The sequence below is a fragment of the Kryptolebias marmoratus genome, linkage group LG12 (assembly GCF_001649575.2).
Source record: "Kryptolebias marmoratus isolate JLee-2015 linkage group LG12, ASM164957v2, whole genome shotgun sequence".
Taxonomy (NCBI): Eukaryota; Metazoa; Chordata; class Actinopteri; order Cyprinodontiformes; family Rivulidae; genus Kryptolebias; species Kryptolebias marmoratus.
In genome coordinates this window covers 19,872,663-19,898,199 of record NC_051441.1, presented here as the reverse complement: position 1 = coordinate 19,898,199, position 25,537 = coordinate 19,872,663, and the positions used below count along the sequence as shown (strand labels likewise).

The window sequence follows — 25,537 nt, the reverse complement described above, 5'->3', positions numbered from 1 at the left end:
TTCTGTATAAATACGCCCTGTCTCAAAGATACTTTGGGATTTTGGGGCAAGCTGATCAAGAGTAAATGTGTCAATAAAATCCCCCGTGTATTGGCTGGAATCCAACGACTCCGACTGTCATTTCGGTGTGCGACATACCTGGCTTTTCACCCACAGTGTCTTGTAATCTCGGTGTCTCTGACAGCTTTGTTTGTTGTTTTTTTTCTCCTCAGATCCTCACCGTCACTATGCCTGTGGTGTCGTCTTCTTAAAGCTACTAATGTTATGCTGTTATTTATTTTTGTCCTTAAAAATGCGAAAATAAAAGACCTTTTCTTAACAATCTTTCTCTGTCCAATTTCAATTAAAACTTTAGTTATTTTGGATCAGAACACTAACCTAGTTTAAAAACAAGGGCACGCATTCTGAACTTTAAATAATTTTAGTTTTAATTTTTTTAATTTTTCCCATTTCTTTATACAGAGTACAGAAAATCAAGATTTATTTATTTATTTACTTACTTAAGGCAGCAAACCCCCAGAGGGCTGGAACTCACTGGTTTCACTAAGACTTTTAAAAGACTAAATGAAATCTTTTTTTGTGCCTAAAACCCTGTTTGGCCTCGATAGATGTGTAAATCCACCGTTGTGTGAGCACCTTCTATTTGCACAGGGGTGGTATTAATCACCCATAACCCCTGGCTGCCACGGAGAGTTCAGTAAGGATGCATGTGGTCGGAGTTCGATCGCTGAGGGGCGGGGCTAGATACTCAGTGGGCGTGGCTTATTGTAGGCAATCTTGGATGTCTAATAAACAAATTGGTGCAGCAAACACCACCACCTGCAGGATGACTGCAAGAACAACAAATACCAATTTATACCTACGTAAGGTAGCCAAAGGCTAACTTCAAGAAATCCTTTAGAAATATTTAAAGAACTGTTTGGTATAGATCTTGTTTTATTTTTTTATTCAAATACAGTGTGTTCATGACATCTCCCCAGCTGTGTTCACTCTCTCGCTGTATAAAGCTTCATGTAAACAGAATGTGAACAAATGTAAAAATGAATCTGGGAAACATGTTAGGGTTCCATCACTTTTCACAGTAATTTGGTTCTAAGGGGAAACGGCAAAGTTAATCTTCAAAGAACCCAATATTATGTGGAACTTGTACATGGTGTGAAGAAGGAGCTGAGCTGAAAAGCAAAGATCTGGATTTACTGGTCTGTCTTACTTCCAACCCTCACCTGCGGTCATGAGGTGTGGATCGCAACCGGAAGAACAGGATCCCAGATGTGAGCAGCTGGCCGGGCTCAGACTAGAGATCAGGGGAGGAGCTCGGCGAAGGAGCCAGTTGAGGTGGTTCGAGCGTCTGATCAGGAAGACAACTGGACGCCTCCCTCTGGAGGTTTGCAGGGCGTTCTCCACCAGGAGGAGATCCTGAGGCAGACCCAGAACTCCCTGGAGGGATTCTGTATCCTCTCTGGCTTGGGAACACCTTGGGATCCCCCCAGGAGGAGCTGGAGAGTGTCTCTGAGGAGAGGGAGGTCTGGGTTTCTCTCCTGGACCTGTGGCCTCCACAACCTGACCACAGATAAGTGGAAGAAAATGGATGGATGGACTCCACTCATTTTCTTTTAATCTATATATTTTTTGTTGTTGTTTGTTTAGTTGTTTTTCACTATTATTCTTACTCCCTGTTTATCATTAAACACGCCTTCACCAGCAATAGCAACAATGTTTTTAATGTAAGCTTCAACAGTTTTACCAAAAGAACAGAGACAGAAAGCCCAGAATTTATATGAGATAAAATCAATAAGTAAATAATAATAATAATATCATCATTACACATTTTTAAGTGTTTCAGTCCTAATATATTGGGGTCCTGCTTTCACTTAGAAGTAATCTGTAAATTGGTTAAAAACTGGGTTCTGCAAGTATATTAAATACTTGTAGTTTGTCTAGACCGATGGAAACCAATTCAGTTCAGTTTCCCCAATAACGACTTCACAAGCTTGTGTGTGTGTGTGTGTGTATTCTTTACAGTCACTGATCGCAAATGACGTCCAAGAAGAACACCTGATTCATTGGTATTACAGTGCTGTACAAAAAATTTAAACCACCACTGATTTCTGTTCCTTTCCATTAGTCAGACTTTCTGAAGATCTTTCAAGGTTTCCTTTGGATTCCAGAAGCTTTTCCTCTCGTTTTCTGTTTAAGTTCAAAAAAGTAGTGTCAGGATTTTTGAAAAAGCTGTCTATTACAGGGTACAGTATCTAAAAGTTGTCTTTATAACAAACTGAGATTTTAAAAAAAAAACTATCACAGGAAACAGGACCTGAGGGATGATTCAGTTGATCACTGATTACTGTCTTCCAAGTTTTCAGCAAGTAGCACACACCTTGTTGGTGCTAAAATACCACCATTTTTGCCTGTCAAACAGTTATTTTTATCTTTTTTATTGGTTTAACTAAATAAATCGAATTAAAATGTTTCTTTGCGGTAGGATGCTGGTCACGAAGAGCCTAAAAATCCAGATTGAATTTGTTTTTTTGTTAAGCTGTCCGTGATGCTGTCGACACAACACTGGTTCATCTATTAAGTTTAAAAGCTACCTTGTGCCTGAATGAATAACAGGCTGCACAAAATCCATTTGTCTGAAATAAAGGGAAATAAAAAAAAGATTTTTAGAAAGACCAACAAACGATTGATTGAGAAAATCTGGCTGCTTAGAAGGAAAATGACTCTAGCACAAAATGTACAGTGTCGGCAGCTTCTAAATGCTGAAACTATATTATTATAGTTTAAGCAGCAATCTTTAACTATGATAAAGTGTTGAACAGTTCCTGATACAATTGGCTCGTTCAATATTAGGCCCACACTTTGAACTGTAAACATTCCCTTTCATGGAAAATAAATCGAATGTATGAGGACGTCATTCCTCTATTTATGGATCTGCTCTGTCTGCTGCTGCTCGTCTCTCTGTCCTCTGGTGTCGCTGAGAACCCACATCTCCTCATCTGGTTCCACTCAGAGGGAGACGCCAGGGTTGGCTCAAAACTCACTGATTTCCAAAGTACACAAATAACATTATAATGTCAGGACAGCTGGTAAACTCAGGAGCTGTCAGCTGTTTTGCAGATCTGCAAAGCATTTTTTTTTTTAGCTATTTACATTATGTTTATAAATCACCAACTATATTTTGGTTTCAGTCTGATATTCAGAGGGGTTTTTTGTTGTTTTTTTTCTGTTTTTTTCACACATTGTTAAACACCTTACCAGCACTGATCAGTTTGTGGTCAAAGGGAACATCAACAAGTGGAGAAAACCAGAACCTGAACCATCATCTCCCAGTCTGAAGATGACCACTCTGTCACATAAAGCACCACAGGAATCAGACGATTCAGTGAAAAACCTTTTGCTAACAGGTACATTTTCCTAAAGCTTTGGTGTTTATGAATTTGTTTGGCACCCGTGATATATGTATATATCAAAGAAATCCCTCAGATCATCAAAAGAGGGATGAAAATGTCTGACAAACTAATGGCTACGTAAAGTGTGGACAAGACCAAAGAGGACTGCTTCCGTCTTAAAACAACTTCAATTTCCAAAATTTCATAACAGTTTGTGTAAACTCGATTTTAGAAACTTTTATATCTGTTTGAACACACAACTACAAACACCAAGAATGACTGAGAACAAAACATTGGACCATTCTGAAGTGGCCTTCTGAGCCCTGATCTAAATCCTGTTGAACGTCTGTGGAAGGAGCTGAAACATCTGGAGAAGGAAGCCTTCAAACCTGAGACAGATGGAGCAGTGTGTTCAGGAGGAGGGGGACAAAATACCTGTGGACAGGTGCAGAAGTCTCAGGAGCAGATCTCCTGTCTCTGCTCCTGACTGGAAAATGAACCTTAAACTCTTGTAATGAGGGAAAGAAAAACACCCATTGTCTCATCACTAAAAGCTCCTCTTCCTCCTCTGACTTCATTGCTGCCAGCTCTCCCTCCCTCTCCCTCCCTCCGCTCATCTGTCACCCCCTCCTTCTTCATGCCTTTTATCCCCCTCTCCACCTGCCCTGTGACACCCCTCCATTTGTCCAGTGAGGTCATCCCTGTGTTCTCCCTAATCCTCAGAGGTGCTCGTCTTTCGGCCCCTGCTTAATCCACGTGTGGCCCCTGGCCCTGGATGCGTGCACACACACACACATGCCCAGACTTGCAGTTATTCTTGTGAAGTATGCTCAGACTCACAGTAATTCCACAGCATGCATGCACACATTGTCAGGCTGTCAGTTTTTTATATATATATATAAATATACACACACACATAATGCCACTCCACCTCTTGGTATAAAACCCCTTCTGTTTCTGTGCATTAGTCATATTGTCTGTCCCTGTCTGTCCCTGTCTGTCCGTCTGTCTCTTGTGTCTGCTGCTGCCACTCCTCCATACAGGTACGTTCATCTTTAATAAGATCTTTCTGGTTTTATTCTCCCTGACTGGTGACAGTGGAGGGAAATACAGGTAAAATGAAATAGATTTTGCTGCTCAGCCACTGGTTTCTATTTATATCATCATAGGGTCATCCATCACAACATCTACAAGCTTTCTCTTCTCTGATGAGTGTCAGTGTTGGTGCGAAATATGAGATAAATGAGATAGTTTGCTAACAGACAAGCAGAATTGATTCAATAGTTTATTGCAAATTTTTAGGAAAGATCTTGCACGATCTGTTAGTGCTTGGGATGACTCTCAGCTACTATCACACCGGTTTTTAGCTTGATATCTGTAAAACTGGCTGAATTATAGGCATGTTTGTGTTTGCTAAGGTTGACCAGCTGTGGCAGCCATCTTGAACTGGGTTGGCTTCAAATGTTAATCATGTGTGGATGTACATCCAATGGTTATTTTCTGAATCTTTCAGTATAATCAGTTCAGTGGTTCGTGAGATATTTTGCTAACAGACAGAATTGCCTCCAAATAGTTAATGGTAGTTTTAAACAAAGATCTGGCACAATATGTTGCTACTTGTGTTGTACATGTGTTGGTGATAAGCTTTGGGTACTACCACACCAAATGATAGCTCAATACTTATAAAACTGACTGAGTTAAAGCCATTTTTTCTGTTTCCTGAGTTCAGTTGGCTGTGGCGGCCATCTTGAATTGGATTGAGTCCAAAAGTTAATGAGTTGTAGACTTACATCCACTGATTATTTCTGCAAGTTTAATTGAAATTCATCCAGTGATTCATGAAATATCTTGGTAACAGACAGAAACACAAACAAAAAACATCAACATCCACCTTGAGAGGCTAAGCTTTTGTATTTGTCTGTAGCAATTTCATTTGAAACTTAATGTTTTGCTGCAGACATCTCCAAACCAAACTTTTTCTCTAAAAAAACCAAAAACAAAACCTAAACTATAATCGGTTGTACAAAGGTATTGGTGTGATGTTGGTGGAGAGAACTCAACCATACCAAAAAGTTAGAAGTTTGGTGGATTAAGTGAATAACAACAACAACCAAGAAGGGCTGCTGATGCAGAAGCCAAAAGATGTAAGGAAATTTTACTATTATTTTCTGTATCTTTCTATCAGATTCTGTCACGCTCACGCTTTGATTGTGTGCTGAAATAGTTAATAACTGAGCAAAAACTATAACCTGGGCAAAGACAAAACAGAGCAGCAATTGTTTTATGAAAATCTTTAGCCAAGCTGAAAAAGATATTTCTCTGTGTTTTGATATGCTGTTAATGTGAACACCACCTCGGGCCATGGTGTGTTAGTATTTTTTTAATGTTGGATGAAATTTTTCATGCAAACAGAGAAAGGAAAAAAAAAAATCAATGGGAGGACCCAACTTTAGAAGGGGGTTTCCAAGACACACAATGGAGCCTTGAGCCTGTTACCCAATCATTTTAACTCTAATAAACACCTTCATTCATGTTGTTTGTGAGCCAGACAAAACAAACACACTAATTACCCTACTTTATGAGGAGAGTGAGATTAATCTGCATGTGAATCTAGTTTACAGAACCAAATGTTTAAAAGCTTGGAACTCTACACTGTCCAGTTGTGAATTGAGAAAGCTCCCCAGATGGGAAGAGAAATGTCTTTAACTACAGAATAGAAGTCCAGTTGTTTTATTTTTAACCTTTTTTTTTATTACTTGCCATGTCCTGGAAGACTAAAAATCGACACCAGCATCATATCTATAGTATCACATCATTTTGTACTGTATCAAAGGCGCTGCTGCTTCCATTAAGTCACATCATTTTTCTTATTTTATTTTATTTTATTTTAGCCAAATGATGACGGTGGAGAAATAATGTTTTTGCCCTTATGTGTGCGCTTGTCTGAAACTTTCAGAAGGTAATCAGTGTACAACTACAACTGAACGACTTTTCAACTCAACCCAATTCAAGATGGTCGCCACAGACAGCTGAAAAAATGGCTTTAACTTGGCTAACTTTACAGTTATTGAGCTAAAATTTGGTGTGTTAGTAGTTGAGCATTGTCTACAACACATACTTCAAGGCAAACACATTGCGGGACACCTTGCCTAAAATTTTGGCATTAACTGTTTGTCTGTTAGCAAACTAACTCATAAATCACAGGACGGTTTTCAGTGAAGCCCATAGAAAACAATTATTGCCTGTACAGCTACAACTGATTAACTCTGAAGTCAACCTAAGGGTGTGGACATATATTCTAGAGGTTGAAGCTGGAGCAGGTACATTGTTTCAACAGGACGGCTCCAGGACAAGTATTAAGTCTTGCACCATCAACGAAAAAAATAAATATAAAAGCCCCACATCGCCAGTTTTCAGACACCAGTCCCAATAATACAATATGGCAGCTTCTGTAAAGCAGGTCCATGAGTCAGGCCAATTCAAGATGGCTGCCACAGCCAGCTAACTGTTGGAAACACAAAAATGTCTCTAACTTGGTCAGTTTTACAGATATTGAGCTAAACTTTGGTGAGGTAGTAGGTGAGAGTCATTCACAACACAGACTCTGAGCGCTAACGAATCGTGTGAGATCACATGAGATGCTGCAATATTGCGTCAGATTGCACCTAATGGCAAAAACAGCTATAACTCTGTTATTTCCAAACATAAGACGATCGTAGGGGTTGCATGAATTGCAAAGCCTTTAATATTGTAATGTTCTAACCTAAAAAAAAGATGTCTTATTGTTCTAATTTGTCAAATGGATTTCACTATCATTTTTTTGTCTGATCTCTTGAACCTAATATTAGAATACAGGAGCTTCCGTTCAATCGCTTATGAGTTGGCCTATTGTTGGACGCTTTCTATTTCCCCACACACACAAACACGCTTTTGTCCTTGACCATTATGGCTCACTCCTGTTGCCCCCTGGAACACGACTCTTCTCCCAAATCCCCTGACTTTTCTTCTTTAATCCCCACCCCTGACCCTCCACCCCTCTCCATTTAGCTCCAAATGGGTGGCTTCCAATTGTGTCCCAACAGTGGTGTTGAAATGTGGACTCGTTCATCTGTCCATCGTTTTTCCACACCGTCTCTCTCCCCACCCTCGTGCCATTTGTTTTTTCATAGGTTTTGCTTTTATACACCCCACTGGGTGAAATGCCACCTCTGTCCAGATTTGCATTAGCAAGCTGCAGTTGCTATATTTGTGTCTGCCTATTTGGCTGCAGCTAAATAAAAGTTGAACAATTCAAATGGCTTTCCGTAGTTTCACAGAGTAAAGCTAAAGAAAATCTACTTCATGTGAGAAAAAAACTGTCATGTTTTCATGAACTGTTTAGAGCCTTTACAGTTTAAGTTGAATCATCACTTTGAAACCCTATATGTAACTTTTTTGTGTTTCATTCTTTTTCATGTTTAGTTTATCTGATTATGATTTCATTTAGATTATTTTAGCTACTATTTTGACTGTCTTTTGTGTTTCATTCTGTATTGGATTCTGTTTTTGTTTCTGTTGTAAAGCACTTTGGATCGCCTTGTTGCTGAAAAGTGCTATATAAATAAATCTCACTTCACTTCACTTCACTTCTGGGAAACGATGTGGAACTACACTTAGTGGCATGAGAACTTTTTTCTTTTTCAGATGGTCAGCAAGAAAAGTAATTTGAACAGTATGGAAACTGAATTGATTGCAGCTGGCTGCTACGACTGTAGAGACGCAGAGAGAGCGGAGAAATAGCAGCACGGGAAGGATTTGAGACTGTGCGCACTGTGCTGCTGAAAGCTCTGCTATGCCAAGCTGTTGGAGCTGATATGGCAGCTGGCAAGGCAACATACGGAGGAGAAACTTGGCAACGCTTTCAGCTTATCAATGCGGTCACAGCCTGAATACAAAGATCTTAAAAAGAGAAACTGGGAGGGCAGGAAAACAGGACAATTGCAAGTCAAGTATTTCAAAAACAAATTTAACAGAAGGTAGATTTTAAAGGGTCCTAAGGCAGCTCCTGCCTGAATTGTTTTTTTTTTTTTTTTTTTCTTTAATTAAGCCCAACAGTAATTTGGGACTTACTTTTGTAATAATCTAAGCTGACAAAATTCAATGTTTTGACTCTATTAGAAGAGAAAAGAGAAATGAGAAATGAATGTTAAATATCCTTTATCACTGGGGTCACCGTATCTGTCACTCCCTGAAAACCCTCCTAAGACCGGCAAACAGAAACACAGAGTAGAAAGGAAACCTCAAACATTATGCAAAACTATTTGTTGTATTGAAAAAAAGTAACCTAACTAAATGGCAGAAGTGTCTAGTCATCACATGTCAATTTTTACGTGTCTGCGGTGTTTTATGTAGATGTGACAAGTTAAAAAGACCCTTCACTTCCAGTTTAGAGGAAAAATCTGAACTTAGTTACAATGAAAGTCAATGAGAGTTTGGATGTGCACACTCTGGAAGAATTTGAAAAAAAAAATTGAAATCTTATGGCACAGCAAGTGAAAGAGTAAATAATCCACAACTTATATTTCTCATTCACACACACACTCATGCAGGATTTCCATTTATGTTTACACACTATATACAGTACTTTTTTATATTCTCCCTCATATGCTATAAACCTATTGGTGGGCAGTGGATGTACAGTGCCCCACAACGCTTCAGCACGCAACAGGGACTGGGGATTGAACCCCCCAACCCTCCGATCAGAGGATGACCACCATACCCACTGGGCCCAGCTGCCCCCGTAAAACAGTGGTGTTTTCATGGGTTGTTTAGAGCAAACATGCCATTGTTTTGTTGTATTAACTACAGAAGAAGTGTAAAAATTAGGGAAATTTGAAGAGTTTTCAAAAGGTTTGGGTTGTTTCGACACCTCGGGAGTCACTGTGTGACATCATCACAGTAAAATTGTCAAAAATCATAAAACTCAAACTCAAGCAAGAAACAAAACAATATCAAAGTGCCAGTTTAGACACAAAAAGTCCAACTTTCTGTGAGCCGTTTATACGGTACTTTGAATGATGTTTCAGGTGTAAAATTATCTCTGAGCTACGGTGCTCTAAAGAGGATTGGGTTTTTTCATACACTTAGCCAACACTCCATTGTTGGAAATGGGGAAATTTCTAAATAAATAAAGTTACAGCACTGTTACCTCAACTGTGCAGCATGTTTTGAGGCATTTTTCTATGAGTTGTTCCAGAGCTGCAATAAAAGCTGCAAGCAAATTGAAAATTGTGACAAAACCAGAAGCTTACCAAGCCAATAGTAATAAACCCATTTCAGTGCTTCTGGACTGGCTCACTTAGTAACTGCATAAAATGAACATTTGTTACTGTTTGGAATTGTCTAACATGTAACAGAAATAATATTGGGCACATAACAATGTCAAATGGCGCTCTAACTCTTATCCAAGTGCCAAACTGATCACAGATTCTCACAGTTTGTCGGCTGTATCTGAATCAGGTGTTAATATCAGATTTTAATAATAATCTGTTATAAGGCATTGGTTGTTCTTTTTTTATGTGAAAAGTAAATAAAGTCTGTTTTAGTGCAAAAGATGTTCACCAGTAAGTAAGATATTTTAAAGCAGACTGGTCCTTTTAAAAGCACACCTGCTAAAATAAAAGAACAGCAGAGAACAGCAGAGACAGAGTGAGTGTAAAGGCTTGAGTGGCGGAGACAAGAAAGTGATAGAAACCCAATCGTCTTTGGTTTCTGTGCGTTTGACCCCCTGGTACATTCTCACCTGTTGACGCTCCATCAGTCAGCCCAAGCTCCCTGGCCAGGAAGGTGTCAGCAGCACACGCCCTTGGATAACGTCTGTCTGTGGGAGCTTTTATGTCAGAACAATGGCAGCTCAGAAGGACAATTTATAGCCAAAAGTACCTCAGTGTTTCTCTATCTCCAAAGTGATTCATCGCAACAAACAGAAAGTACAGTGAGGATGAGTCACTCCTACTTTAATGCCCACAGCATAATGTCACTAAACAGTCCTTTCATTTCACAGGTAATAATCAAAGAAAATTCACATTTTGTATACCTAAAAAATTGTTTAAGTTGAATCATCACTTTGGAACCCTATATGTAACTTTTTTGTGTGTTTCATTGTATTTCATATTTAGTTTATCTGATTATGATTTCATTTAGATTATTTTAGCTACTATTTTGACTGTCTTTTGTGTTTCATTCTGTATTGGATTCTGTTTTTGTGTCTGTTGTAAAGCACTTTGGATCGCCTTGTTGCTGAAAAGTGCTATATAAATAAATCTCACTTCACTTCTGGGAAACATGTGGGACTACACTTAGTGGCATAAGAACCTTTTCTTTTTCAGATGGTCAGCAAGGAAAAGTAATTTGAACAGTATGGAAACTGAATTGATTGCAGCTGGCTGCTACGACTGTAGAGACGCAGAGAGAGCGGAGAAATAGCAGCACGGGAAGGATTGGAGACAGTGAGCACTGTGCTGTTAAGCATAATGACATCTGTTGATTCGGGGGTTTTACCAGCTTCTGTGAAAGATGATTCATAAACGACAAACATTTCAGACAGCTGCCAATCTTCCCAGAGTGGGCGTCCCAGCAAATACACCCTAAGATCAGATCGTGCAACGCAAAAAGCCAGGAGCTCCATGTCAGAGGACAGTTAGCAGGTTAAAGGTTAAAGTTCATGACAGGAAAGTTAGGAAAAGACTTAACAAGTATGGCTTGTTTGTTGGTGTTGCCAGAAATAAGCCTCTTCTTTCTAAAAACAACATGGCAGCACGAACCACAAGGCTTCTGGAACAATGCCCTTTGGACAGCAGAGACCGAAGTAGAGATATGTGGCCTTATTAAACACAGTACATCAGCACAAACTCCTTATACCAGCTGTCAAACACGGTGGTGGAGGGCTGATAGTTTGGGCTCCTTGTAGTCATCGACTCGACCATGAACTCCTCTGTAGACCAATTTTAGAGTCAAATGTGGAGACATCTGTCCAACAGCTGAAGCTTGGACCAAACTATGTCATGAAGCAGATCAATGATCTTAAACACAGCAGTTTAGTAAATAATGTCATACTTAACAATAAAATGGCTGAAAAATACAAAAAATCTTCATGGTTCAATGGTCCAGTCAAAGTCAAGCCTTCAACCTTGGTCTCAAATGCTGTGGGACAGAGTTGTAAAGAAAAGTGGACCAAAGTTCCTCTACAGTAACGTGGCTGACAAGTCGAGCAGAGCAACCAGACAGCACATTGGAGTGACAATGAACCAGCAGTGAGTGGAGGAGATGACCGGGTTTTAAAACAGAGGGTTATTAGGTGAAGTGGTGATAACAACTAAGATCAGGTGAAGATGGGCGTGGCAGGAAAACAAGAGACTTACTAAGGAGAAGTGAATGATGATAGGAAATAAAGACACGAGGAACAAGAACTGAACTAAGACAAGGCTAACAAAGATAACTGAATAAAATAAACTGAAACTGAAACATGAAGACAACAAAAGCAATAACCTGAATACAAAAACACAAAGAAAACACAAATCCTGACAGGTTTTCACACAGTTTTTTTCTGGTTTATCTTCATAGTTGATGAACAAAAAATGATATGTTAGAATATGTTGTGTTTTTATACACTTGAGGTTAGATTTGAATAATTTTAGAACCAGGTAAAGACCAGATCTCCTTTTTTATGTCTTAATACAGAAAACCTATGAACTAAAACAGAGTGTGTAACAGTTGATAACGTAATAACGGCCAATAATTTATTAATTTCTACCATCAGATTCTTCTTCTTTATTTTTTTGTTCAACTCTGAGAACATTTTTCCTCATTTTATCCCAAATATATGTGTGTCATTGCCACACAAAAGTTAATTATGCAATTATTAATCAGCTCTCCACCTATTTGAACGAGAATCTCAGCACCTCTGTGGGTTTTTGCTTCAGGAACATCAGGAAAAGTCTCACAATCCTCTCTTGATCATTTGTTTCTTTGTCTTTTTGCAGCCATGTCAGACATTGAAGAGGAATATGAGTGAGTAGAACAGTATCTCACTGATCCCCACTTCATTCCAGTGTAAATCCACAAATCCTGGTTACTAATAACTTATATGTTTCTGTCCCTCTTTAACTTGTCTCTACAGGGAGCAGGAAGAGGGTAATTTCATGCTTTCAGAATTCTTTTACATATTTTGCCTTCACAAACATAACCCTCTGAACTGTAGTTCTTGTTTCTGATTTGTTTTGTTTTTTTTCTCTAGAAGTTGAGGAGGAGGAAGCTGAACAAGGAGGGGAAGGAGGAGGTACGTTCAAGGAAAAGAAAAGTTTTGCCTGTATAAATTGAAAAACTGTTGAACATCATGCATCTTCCTTAGTGATACCGGAGGCTGTGCAATTCCTCCCTCTCCTTTTAGGGTGGGTAAGGGTTCACACACTCATTTATCAATTTATTCTTTGTCCCACTTCCTCACTGCACGTTCACCACGTTGGTTCTGGTCCACCAGAGCATCAGGAGTACCAAGGTGAGAAGCACGACATGAGTCCCACCTTTAATCACTAACATTATAACCTAAAGCAGGTGGAACATCTTTGATATCTGTGTCTTTAAAAGAGGAAGAGGAATTTATAACATTCCTGCTGAAAAAAGGATGTAATGTGAAACTGATGATGGTGGAAAGGTTTGAATAATAGTGTTTGCATGAACAGCCATGGAATCTTGAAAACTGGAATGGTTTTAGGGAACTAAAAATGGCTTTGGTAGTGGGTCCAATCAGACAGTTTTTCTGACAGAAATATTACATCCCTGTCAGAAGTGGTGCAGCTGCTGCTATTTGGGTTTGAAAATCATCAGAAAATTATTTGCAAATAACCAATATGAAGCTGACAGAGGTGTAAAGGTTTACAAGAGTGTTTACATGATCTGCTGTAAAATTTGTGAGACTAAAGTTGTGATAAGAAGCTCCGGAGCATAAATGTCAGTGAGGCAGGCAATCGTTTTACAATTTGCATGACATTGTTTGTGGCAAAAGATAGGGTACATGTTGTTTAATATTTCTTTTGTTGCTTTTTTTGTGCACCAAGTTGTCACCTTTGTTCTTTTAGTTTAGTCTCGAGAAAACAGTCCGGTCTAAAAATTAATGCCAAGAATCAGACGCCTCCCGCTTTCAGAGATCCGATCTGATGGCAAATGAGCACCTTTCCACTGCCACAATTACCATGCACTTTGCTTTTCCTCATTGCTTCACAACAAAGTGTTTTAAAGGCACGAAACTCAAAACAGAAACAAAAGTTTAATTTTTCTTGGACTTTGCTTTTCTATGAGCCTTTTTAGTGTCTCAAAAAATAAAAAGTTCATAAAAATGAATGTTTTTTTTTTCCTCCTTTACTTGGAGATTTATTTTCTAGCTTGCTTTGATGTTGCAGCTCACAACTTCCTGTTAGCTCCTGCAGCTAATGAAAAACTCAAAGCATTTGGCTGCCAAATGCAGATAAATGGGAAAATATTAATCCTAAAGCAATGTGATTATTGCATTGTATCTTTTTCCTGTGCAAATTAAAAATCTGCTGCTGACCCGAGTGAAAGGAGAGCATCACTACAAAAGTAAATCCTTGATAATAAATGCAAACTACCTATAAATTCTGCTAAGTAAATGTTGTCATTCTTAAATATTATGTCATTTATATCCATCATAGCTACAACACTTTTCCCTCAACATGTGAACTGTCCAAGACGCTACAAAAATAACTCCAGGTTTCATGAAACTGTATACATCTTCTGTTTTGAAATACATTGTGCCTTTAAAAGTTGTCATTTTTTGTTCTTTTGTAGCCATTGTATGTGTTGTGACATTCATATTACATTATCTAAAGTTCACTAAGGTTTCAAACAGACTGGGCCAAAATTACTGCCCTGTTTTTTTATCGTCAATGAGCTCCAAACACTTTAAAGGTTTGGTCAAATATCAACTAATACCTTCTGGTAAATATCGAGGGGGGGATTGGTTTGTTTTTTTGCCTTGCTAACAAAGCTCAGTCTCCTCAGGTGAGGCTCCCGGATGGTTACTGTGAATCTTTTACCAGAAATGTTTATCTCAGCCTATCGGATTAATCCTGAAACTCTCGTTATTTCTTTAGGAGAAAAGATACAACTTTATGTACAGTATGTAATAATGAATGTTCACTTTATGTTTCATAAAACTACATTTCCCAGGAGTCACAGTAGGTGGTACATATCAGTGCCAGTGAAAGTGTGGCTCTGTTCAGACGAGGGGAAATGATAGTTTTAAAGCAATACTTCAACATTTTGGGAAATACAGTATCCTGTTAGTAAAATACTTTCAATGCTCAAACTATTAGTTGTGAGGAGTTTTAAATATATATATATTAGTTAGTTTGTATAAGGGGAATGATAGCTTTAGCCAGCACACTGTTAGCTTAGCAAAGGCTCTATATGGTTAGACACCAGCACAAACGTAGTTTGATTTACTAACTACAGTACTGTGCAAAAGTTTTGAGCTATTCATTGTCTCAAGCCTAGATTTTTTTCATACCTTTTAAAGTGATACTCCTAAATTTTTCCTTGGATGTAGATTTATAAAAAAACATTCCAAGTCCAGTCCTTGACCATTGTAGAAAATGTATTTTTGTTTGTTAAGCTAACTAACCACTACCAATGAATCATTCGAGCATTGAAAAGGCACATAACTCAAAGGATGAGCCTGTGATGTATACCAGGCTTAAAAAGAATTGTTTTTAAACTGCTTGATTAGGATCTTTGTTACTTTTAGCCTGTTACAAAGATGTAATTCCTTCAGCTGAATCCACAGTAAATGTCAAATTGAATGTTTACAAAAGTTAAATGTTGTTTTCTTCCAACAAGTTAAATTTTGACCTGTAAATTTGATATTTCTCAGCAATGTGTCTTTAAATATTTGGAATAAATACAAGAGTGAGGGACAATTGAAGTGGCAGACCTTAGACCTGTGAACAATGGATAAACATTATTAAAAGTCAAATCTTTAGGACAGTTGAAAAAAACAGAAAACAAGGGAGATTATTAGGTTTATCTTCTACCGTGTGGTCAATAACATATTGGGATTCATGTGAATTTAATGAAATAGTTTGTCACCAATAAATCAAACATTCTCTGAAAAAAAGATAAAATACAATGACTGGAATTAAGACCAATAAAAACTTTAGAAAGCCTGAGGATCGAGACCTCTTTAAATAATTGTCAAGAAAGTCTGGCTCATTTAACATAAAGAAATGAGGGGAAGTGCACGATTTTTGTGCAGTACTGTAAACATCTGAAAATGTTGAACTATTTCTTTAAGCTTTGTGCTTCTGCAGGGTTAAATGTTATCACATTTACTTCTTGTGTTCCTGCTGCATTATCATCTCTCTTTGTTTTATTCCCCCATTCTCTTTCTGTCTGTTTGTTCCTTACATACTTTTACGGTTTCTGTTTCTTTCTGGTTGGTCATGCCATCTTCGTGTTCACATTTCACCCCGTTATTAATAACATCTGTCATCCCACATGTTGTTTTATGCCATCCTTGCATCTTTCACTATGGTTTTATGTGGCTGGTCCATCAGATCAAGATGCCCAGGAGGAAGGTGAGAAACAGTAAAATTGTGATTCCTTAATATGACAAAACTCCTTTTTCCCCTGAAGCTCAGAACCGCGTTCCCTACATTAATTATCTAACATATTCAGTTTGCTCGTTGAAAACTCACTGGACTCAAATCTTTTAACACCAACTCTGAAAGTTTATCCAAAAGTCACACTTTATCTTACATAGTTTCTTTTCAAACATTCTATGTTTGTGAAGACTTTTAGAGCTTTTATGGTCAAAATCTAGCGTAAACGTTAGGTATAACACTAAATATTTGTGAATTTACAGTGAGTCATAGCATTTTTGTTTTGTTTTAATTACTAAAATTAACTTAAGTCTTTTCTCAGTTCTTGCTTATTAATTATTCTGTTTAATACTCCATAAAGCATATTCAGCCCTATTTACTCTCTATATCAGTTCTTTGCTCATTTGTGCTTTTTTTTTCCCCCACAGAGGAGCGCCCCAAGCCCAAGTATGTTCAGTAACCATCAGTCTAATCACACCATCTTATCATACTCGGTCTGTTGTTTGCCCGTGTTTTTAAAAAATAAACTTTGGTTTTCTGCTCATCAGACCTCTGGTGCCTCAACTGGCTCCTCCAAAGATTCCTGAAGGAGAAAGGGTGGATTTTGATGTAAGTTAAGACAAGACAATAAGACAAGGAGTTAACAGCCTGATCTTTTACTTTTGAACGTACTTGTTACTTGAGGTCCATCTACCAACAGCTGACTTACTTAGTTTTTGGTTTGGACTAGGGTGCAGCCCATTCAGCCCAGACTAAGTTGACCTGGGCTTGAATAGGCCAATTGATGATCATGTCTCCAGATTGTTAAATTTGTCTCACTGTCTTTACAGCTGAGTGCTGCCCTTAATGCTTTAGATCAGGGGTGTCCAATCCTGGTCCTCGAGGGCCACCATCCTGCATGTTTTACTTGTTTCTCTGCTCCAACACACCTGATTTGAATCAATGGGTGATTAACAGGCTTCTGAAGAACATGAAGATGTGATTTAACCACTGAATCAGGTGTGTTGGAGCAGGGAAACAAGGAAAACATGCAGGATGGTGGCCCTCGAGGACAAGGATTGGAGACCCCTGCTTTAGATACTCGCTTACATGATGTTAGTGTGATTGAGCTTGCTTAGTGTCATTCATCAATAAATTACACCATGTAATGACCTGTATATCATAAATGCTTTATCTCCAACTCTGATCACATATAAATAATCAGAATAAAAGTACTTGCATTACTGCCTTCTTTATCTGCTACGAAACCACAAAGAAAACACCCAACTTATCATTATTTTACTGAAAACATACAAGGCTTAATTTTCATACAAAGGCTAACAAGTGGAGGAGTTTAAGTATCTTGGGGTGTTGCTCATGAAAGACGGAAGAATGGCGCATGAAATTAATCAGTGCAGCTTCTGTAGTGTTGCGTACTCTGTACCGGTTCATTGTGGTGGAGAGGTAGCTGAGCTGCAAGGCAAAGCTCTCAGTTTACTGGTTGGTCTACATTCCTACCCTCACCTATTCTCATGAACTTTGGGTAGTGACTGAAAGAATGAGATCTCGATACAAGCGGTCGAAAGGAGTTTTCGCCCCAGGGTAGCCGGGCTCTCCCTTTAGAGATAGGGTGAGAAGTTTGGTTATCTGGGAGGATCTCGGAATAGAGCTGCTGTTCCTTCACAATCAGGAGCCAGTTGAGGTGGACGCCTCCCTACGGAAGTGTTCCTGGCATGTCCAACAGAGAGGAGACTCCAGGGAAGACCCAGGACACTCTGGAGAGACTGTCTCTCAGCTGGCCTGGGAATGACCTGGAATCCTCCCAGAATTGCTGGAAGAGGTGGATGGATGGATGGATGGATGGATGGATGGATGGATGGATGGATGGATGGATGGATGGATGGATGGATGGATGGATGGATGGATGGATGGATGGAGCTAACTGCCTCTTCCATATGTGAACCAATAGTCTTAATTCTTTCATCAAATGTTCCAATTTTAGACATTTATTTTGTTTTTGTTTGTTTGTTTGTGTAAATTGGTCATTGGTTTGTTGAAAAAAGAAGGTCAATTATCAATTTGCTGTCCCTAATTAACCAACTATCCAGTGGCAGGTGCTAGTCAAATATCCAAAGACCATCCTCTTAATTAGAATTGGTCCAAGTTTACATGCATTCACTGACAAAAAAAAAAAGAAGTTCAACACCCAGACAGAGTGGTGTAAAGGAGATGAAAGTGCATGTTTGATATTGCAATGATCACAACGTTAGCTCAAATGGCTAACAGAGTTGGGAGTACGGGCACACGTTTTGTCAGTTGGGTGTGGCTTTATTAAGATGGTGCAAGCAGTCCGTAGACATTTATAGGCATTGTCTTCTTGAAAGACTGTACCATGGTATTATCATACCCATTGCTGATCTGCATGTAGACCAAATTACATCCAAATCAGGTAATTCTTTCTGGATGCATACATGTTTTGTCAGTGAATGTACAACCATTGAAGTTGAAAGTATCACATGTACTTAACAGTGGATGTTGATCTTTATTATTGTTACCATTCTTAAGTTCTGTCTTGATATAGAACATGGCACTCTAACCATCTTGAGAACAGTCTTGGTGTTAACACGCTGACACGCTTACTGTTTTTACAAATATGTAAGTGACAGAACTCCTTTGCTTCATCAGGACATCCACAGAAAGCGAATGGAAAAGGACCTTTTGGAGCTGCACACTCTGATTGATGTGCATTTCGAGCAGAGAAAGAAAGACGAAGAGGAACTTATTGGTCTCAAGGATCGTATTGTGAGCTAACTTTCGTATTAATGTTTCCTATTAAAACTCAAGATGAGTTTTAGAATATAAGTGAAACAGTTAGCATTTAATTGCAAACACTTTCCTCAGGAGCGGCGTCGCGCAGAGAGAGCCGAAATTCAAAGAGTTAGAGCAGAGAAGGAGAAGGACAGGCAGAACAGAATTGCGGTAACAAACACACTTTCCTCCATCCTCCACAACACGTACTATTCCCATATAATAAATTAAAACACAAACATGTTGTCTTGACTATATCCTTGTTCGTCTGGGCTTGCAGGAGGAGCGTCACCGAAAAGAAGAAGAGGAGGCCAAGAAGAAGGCCGACGATGATGCCAAAAAAAAGAAAGTACTGTCAGGCATGGGTGCAAACTTTGGAGGGTTTCTAGCCAAGGTCAGTTTCTTGGCCATTCCTGACATCAGTGATAAAGAAGAGAAGGAGATACAGAGGGTCAGTGTGGGTTGTTTAATCTGTTTTAGGCTGAGACAAGGAAGAGCAAGCGCCTCACGGGAAGAGAAATCAAGAGGAAGACTCTGGCTGAGAGAAAAGAGCCTCTAGGCACAGAAAACTTGAGGGAGGATGGGCTCAAGTGAGTGTCAGCCAACTGTATTTCCTTTAGCTTGTCATGACATTAAAGTTTTTTTTATTAGGAGTTGTCTTAGTTAACACTTCTCTGATCCCCATTAAACATGTTAAAATTATTTTTTTATTGTTTTCTAATGGATCCCCTGATGTCAGTGATGCCACATAAGGATCCAGATGACATGGATCCTCATATAGTATGCTTGCGTTTTTCTCAAGACATAAGCCAAAAACTGGATTTAAATTGTTGTATTCATTTCCATTTAGAAAATGCAATCAAGAAAAGGTTTCAGTTGAAAAGAACTTCCAATAATGAGTAAATAATTTATACACTTGCTTAAGATTTTTTTTCCCTATTTGAAGAGGGCTTTATTAAAACCATCACATCTGGACAAGCAAAGATTAAAAGATGAGACTCGAGTTGCAGTAAGTTAACTAACTAAATGTTTGAATAGCCATTAAAGTTTACAAATTTGAATAGTTAATGACCAGCTCTTAATCCTCCCTAGGGTCCTCGATGGGGCATGGGAGTTTGCCCAACTGGTCTACATGTGTTTTGTGGACTTGGAGAAGGCATTCGACCATGTTCCTCGGGGGGACCCTGAGGGGGGTGCTCCGTGAGAGCGGGATTGGGGGTAATTTTGTACGGGGCATTCAGTCCCTACTCAAACAGTGCAAGACTCTGGTTTGCAGTAAGCCGGACCTCTTCAGGGTGAGAGTTGGATTTCACCAAGGCTGCTTGTTGTCACCGATTCTTTTCATGACTTTTATGGACAGAATTTCTCAGGTCTGGTTTGGCGGCCTCAGGATTTCGTCTCTCCTCTTGGCGTCACCGTGCCGTGGTCTCCAGCTCTCACTGGAGGGGTTTGCAGCAGAGTGTGAAGCGGCTGGGATAAGGATCAGGACCTCCAAATCTGCGGTCATGGTTCTCAGTCGTAAAAGAGTAGACTGCTCTCTCCGTGCTGGGAATGAGGTGCTGCCTTGAGTGGAGGAGTTTAAGTATCTCGGGGTCCTGTTAATGAGTGAGGGAAGAAAGTAGCGTGAAATTAGCATGAAATTGACAGATGAACTGATGTGGCATCTGCAGTATTGTATATTCTGTACTGGTTTGTTGTTGTGAAGAGGTAGCTGAGATGCAACGTAAAGCTCCCTGTTTACAGGTCGCTGAATGTTCCTACCCTCACTTATGGTCACAAACTCTGGGTAGTGACTGAGAGAATGAGATCTCTGATACAGGCTGTCAAAATGAGTTTTCTCTGCAGGGTAGCTGGGCTCGCCTTTGGAAATAGGTTGAGACATTTGATTATCTGGGAGAGACTCGGAGTAAAGATGCTGCTCCTCCTCATTGAGATGATCCAATTAAAGTAGTTCGGGCATCTGATAAAGATGCCCCCCGGATGCCTCCCTAGGGAGGTGTTCTGGTCATACCCAACTTGGAGGAGATCCTGGGGAAGACCCAGGACACGCTGAAGAAACTGTGTCTCTCAGCTGGCCTGGAAATGCCTTGGAATTGTCCTGGAAGAGATGGCTGTGGAAAGAGATATCTGAGCCTACCTGCTCAAGCTTCTGCCCCCTGATCCAACTGCAGAACAAGCAGCAGATAATGGATACATGGATGTGGCTGTCCTTTTTGATAGTCTTTGACTATTTTGAGGTCAGAGTAATCCAAATTTGAAATTCTATTTGGAAATCATGGACACCATGTCATTTGTATTAAAGAGGAGAGGGACTATTCAGCCTGTTATCAGCCTCTCAGTGGGATGGTATGACTGTTTAACTAAATGTAGTAGAAATGGTGATCTTACTGGTCTGAAACAGTTGGAGACACGCAAGGAAATTAAGAGCCCCCCACAAATATTTTGAGACATTTCGAAGATTCTTTCATGAACGCCATTTGCCAACTAGTCACAGCCCAGTGAGAAACTGCCTTTAGGATCTACATCAATATTTTTGAAATGTTGTTTGAAAGCCTTGAGTTTTAACATTTTATAGTGACTATTTAGGTCTGTTTAGAACCATAAATAACTCTATTTAGACACAGATGTGGAGCTGGGGAGTCAGACTTAAAAGACTTAAAGTACATATTTTTATTATGAAAACATAATGTTCTCAAAAGGACCACCTGCACACTGACCAGAATGAGGTTTTCTACAAAATTAGATCATCATGACTTCTGCAAAAAATATACTGAAGCAGTATTTTACGAGATGTTTTTTTTTTTCTTAAGGACAAAGAAAAATGTGAAAACAAGCTGGTTGTGTGGGTGTGGCTTACCCTTTAACTGTACATCAACTAGACCCTTTTTATACAATTATAGGTTAAAACCTAAATAAACTCAACATCTCAAAAAAAAATTAATAAAATGCATATATTTGGGAAATAAATGAACGCTTTGTTCTGGATGCTGTCTTTGTATTTTTAAGGAATCGGGCCCAAGAGCTGTGGAACTGCATCTACCAGCTGGAATCTGACAAGTTTGACTTCATGGAGCAAATGAAACATCAGAAATATGAGGTGAGTTTATCAGTCCAAATGGTGGAAATCCATGTTGTTTCTTTGTTAAATTTATTTTCCAAAGATTTTAAGGAGAAGCAAGATGATTACATAACCAAATGGGTAAAAGGTACAGGATGTTACTTGCAAATAAATGCATAATATGTTTTGTTGCCTCACACCCTAGAATTAAGCCTGCTTGAGAGTGTACACCATTTCACTCACAGGACATGCCTACAACTTTGAAGATATTTTTTTATTGTAAAGCAAACAACAAATAGAACAAAATGACAGAAAACTTCAGCATGCATAACTATTTATCCCCTCACCTCCTAAAGTCAGTACTTTGTAGAGCCACTTTTTGTGGCAATTACAGCTGCAAGTCACTTTGAATAAGGCTCCATGAGCTTGCAACATCCTGCCACTGGGATTTTTGCCCATTTTTCATGGCAAAACTGCTCCAGGTTCTTTGTGTTGGATGGGTTTTTGCTTGTGAACAGCAATTTTCAAGTCCACAAATTCTCAATTAGATTGAGGCCTGGAGTTTGACTAGGACTTTCCATCACATTTAAATGTTTGCCTTTAAACCACTCCAGTATTGCAACCTCCATCCCAGTCTCCAATCACAGCTTGGCTGACACAGGTTTTGTTCAAGAACATTGCTATATTTGGAACCATCCATGTTTCCATCAACTCTGACCAGTTTCCCAGCCTCTGCTGCTGCAAAACATGTTGTTCTTGAGGTTATGAAATGTGCTGGGTGTGCACCAGACATAGCATTTCCCTTGGTGGCCGAAAAGTTCAATTTTAGTCTCATCTGACCAGAGATAAGAGTTGCTTTTTTTTCTGTTACAAGTACTACCACGACTGGACGGCATAAAGCTTGAATCCTTAAGTCCTAACCTCGACAGAGCTTTAGGCAACAACATTTAAAGAGCCTTTTTTTTCGTCCACAGTTATGAACATGTGAAATGTAAGTCTAAAAAAAGGTTAAAAAACAAAAACAACTGGACTTCTGTTTTGTAGTTGAAGATGTTTAGCTTCTCAATTGAAAAAGCAGAGAGTGTGGAGTTCAAGCTTTTGAAACAGATGTTCTGTAAGCCGGATTCACATTTGTGAAAAAGAAAAGCAATTCTCAACTTTAGCACCTGTTGGGGGGGGGGGGGGGGTTCCATTACCTGGATGACTAAGAATCTACACCAGCATCTGACCAGAGCACTTTTAACCCCACATTTGGGTAGTCGCCCATGTACCTTTAGGCAAACTCAAAAGGTGTCTTTTTTTTCTGGCCACTCTTTCATAAAGCCCAGCTCTACAGAGTGCATGGCTTATTGTGGTCCTATGAACACATACTCCAGTGTCTGCTGTGAAATTCCACAACTCCTTCAAGGGTGTTTTGGGTCTCTGTGCCGCCTCTCTGATTAACACCCTCTGTGCCTGGTTTGTGAGTTTTAGTGGGCAGCCCTCTCTTGGCAGGTTTGTTGTGGTACCACATGCTTTCCATTTGAAGAGTATGGATTGAATGGTGCAGGGGAACAAAGCTTTGGATATATTTTTATAAGCTCACCCTGACTTGTACTGCTCAACAACTTTGTCCCTGACTTGTTTGGAGAGCCCCTTGATCTTTATGGTGTGTTGACTCTTATTTAGTGGTGTTGGAGCCTCTGGGGCCTTTTAGAAAAGGTGTGCTCATACTGACAGATCATGTGACACTTAGATTGCACACAGGTGGACTTCATTTTACTAATTATGTAACTTTTGAAAGTAATTGGATGCATGAGAACATTTTAGGGGCTTCATACCAATTGGATGGATATATATGCACATGCCAAAGTTCAGTTCTTTCTCTTTTTTTAAATCTTTTTTACATATATATTTTTCTCTTTTCACTTCACCAGCTTAGACTATTTTGTGCAGATCTATCAAATAGAATAATAATAAAAAACATATAAATTACAGGTTGGAATGTAACAAAATAGGTAGAGAGCCAAGGAGATGAATACTTTTGCAAATTCACTGTAATTCCTATTTAGTAAAAGATAATTGTTAGTAAAATATAATTAGCAAAATATAATTGACTCACCTTTATAGATAATAAAGTGGAGTATACTTTAGGGTATGCTGTAATTTGGTTCTCAGTTAGATTATGTATTTGAATAAACATGAATTTAAGGAAGAAAACCATTTATCCACATGTGGAAGGTGAAATCTGACTGGCTACATTCATCTTTTTAACACAATTTATTTTTAATGTGTGAATGCCGAGTCAGAGTTCACACCATACTGTATCTGTTTTTTATTTTTCTGTACATTTTTGCAATACTTTGTGCTACTTTACCAGTCATATATCAAAACGTTCAGCTTCAGAATAGTGTGCTGTGACCTTTGTGTTTTGTAACTTTATTGCTTTTTAAAATATTAAACTATTTGAAATAAAATTCCCCGTCGACATTTATAGAGATCTCTTCAATTCCTTCAAAAACATTGTTTTCTTTGAAATCTGCTTCAGCAGACTTGTTCTATTTTTTGCCTTCTTATGCCACTTTTAGTTACTATTTTGCTACTTGTAGATTTTAGAAATTCTGGTACTTTAACTATGAGCTAGTTTTGCATGTTTTAGCTACTTTTTTTTGCTTCTTTTAGCTTCTAGCTACTGTTTAGCTAATTCTATTGTCAGTTTTGCTCCGTTTAGCTTCTGTTCTGCTTATTTTAGCTTTAGCATCAGTTTAACCTTTGTTTTGGTTATTTTAACTCAATTCAGTTTTAGCTTCTTCAGCAAATTTCAGCAGTCATTCAGCTCCCAGCATTCACAGAACATTTTTGCAGAAAAAGCAATTTCTCCAGCTTTTCACGCAGCTGTGACTAAATCCACGAAGATTGAGATTTACGTAGTTCAATTCTGGACCGCAGCCTGAGAAAAAAAGTTTTGCTGACCTTCATTGAAGACCACTGATTTATAATTAGCCAGTGATAAACTTGTAAAAACAAAAGTCCAAAATGATTTACTCTTCTCTTTAACGTGATTTCAAATTTAACATTACAATCCATTCTTATCAATGCATTCTGCAGATCATTGTGTTGCTGAACAGAATCCAACATGCTCAGAAATTGTAAGTAGTTTTCAACAAAATCAAACATGTTTTGTTCCTCAGTTCTGCCGTTACAGCTCTTTCTTACTTACTTTTCTTTTCTCCCTCAGTAAAAAGGTCCACGGCAAAGGGAAAGTGGGTGGTCGCTGGAAGTAAAAACGGAAAATGAAACGATGGAAATAACTCAGTATAAATTTGAAGCCATGAGAGGAGAGCTTTTGACAAGTTGAGCCTATTTTCTTGACGGTTCTCCTCGGTGCCATTGGTTTCTTGTGGGTGAAATACGCTGTCACTTGGTATTATCTGTCAATAAAAATAACACTTGCACTAAGTTTGGACGTGTGTTTTGTCACAATTGCATGTAAGTTGTGAATTTGTTAAAGTTGTGAAATACATCAAACAAAGCCTTCTGTTACGATCAGCAAAGTGTTTGACAGAATCCAAAGAACAACTTGTAACCTATTCCACCGCATCATACGGAGAGGAAACATGGAGGGACATCAGGAAAGTAATTTGTCCAGAGAAGACGAGGTTTTCGTGACA

At 38.8% G+C, this 25,537-nt stretch overlaps 2 protein-coding genes across 5 annotated transcripts in view; both read left to right on the top strand.

Moving 5' to 3' along the window:
* The window catches only part of pih1d1 (PIH1 domain containing 1), a 17,198-nt gene extending 16,874 nt beyond the window's left edge, over positions 1-324 (top strand). For both annotated transcript variants that reach the window (XM_017438593.3, XM_017438594.3), the window contains exon 11: positions 213-324. In XM_017438593.3, the coding sequence (XP_017294082.1) occupies positions 213-251 (39 nt within the window). In that variant the 3' untranslated portion in view covers positions 252-324. The remainder of the gene's footprint in view (positions 1-212) is intronic.
* Positions 325-3,322: 2,998 nt separating this feature from the next.
* tnnt1 (troponin T type 1 (skeletal, slow)) lies at positions 3,323-25,325 on the top strand. 3 transcript variants are annotated; one of them, XM_017438607.3, is made up of 15 exons: positions 4,314-4,432; positions 12,410-12,437; positions 12,547-12,560; positions 12,664-12,705; positions 12,907-12,924; positions 15,998-16,018; positions 16,471-16,489; positions 16,591-16,651; positions 18,707-18,823; positions 18,923-19,000; positions 19,110-19,223; positions 19,310-19,419; positions 21,836-21,926; positions 24,975-25,015; positions 25,105-25,325. In XM_017438607.3, the coding sequence occupies exons 2-15, from the start codon at positions 12,412-12,414 to the stop codon at positions 25,148-25,150; spliced, it is 798 nt and encodes a 265-aa protein (XP_017294096.1). In that variant the 5' UTR covers positions 4,314-4,432; positions 12,410-12,411; the 3' UTR covers positions 25,151-25,325. The 3 variants fall into 3 exon arrangements, with proteins under 3 accessions (XP_037834638.1, XP_017294096.1, XP_037834639.1); XM_037978710.1 differs by lacking the exons at positions 4,314-4,432; positions 15,998-16,018 and adding an exon at positions 3,323-3,404; XM_037978711.1 differs by lacking the exon at positions 4,314-4,432 and having other exon boundaries at positions 12,397-12,437.
* Positions 25,326-25,537: the final 212 nt, after the last annotated feature.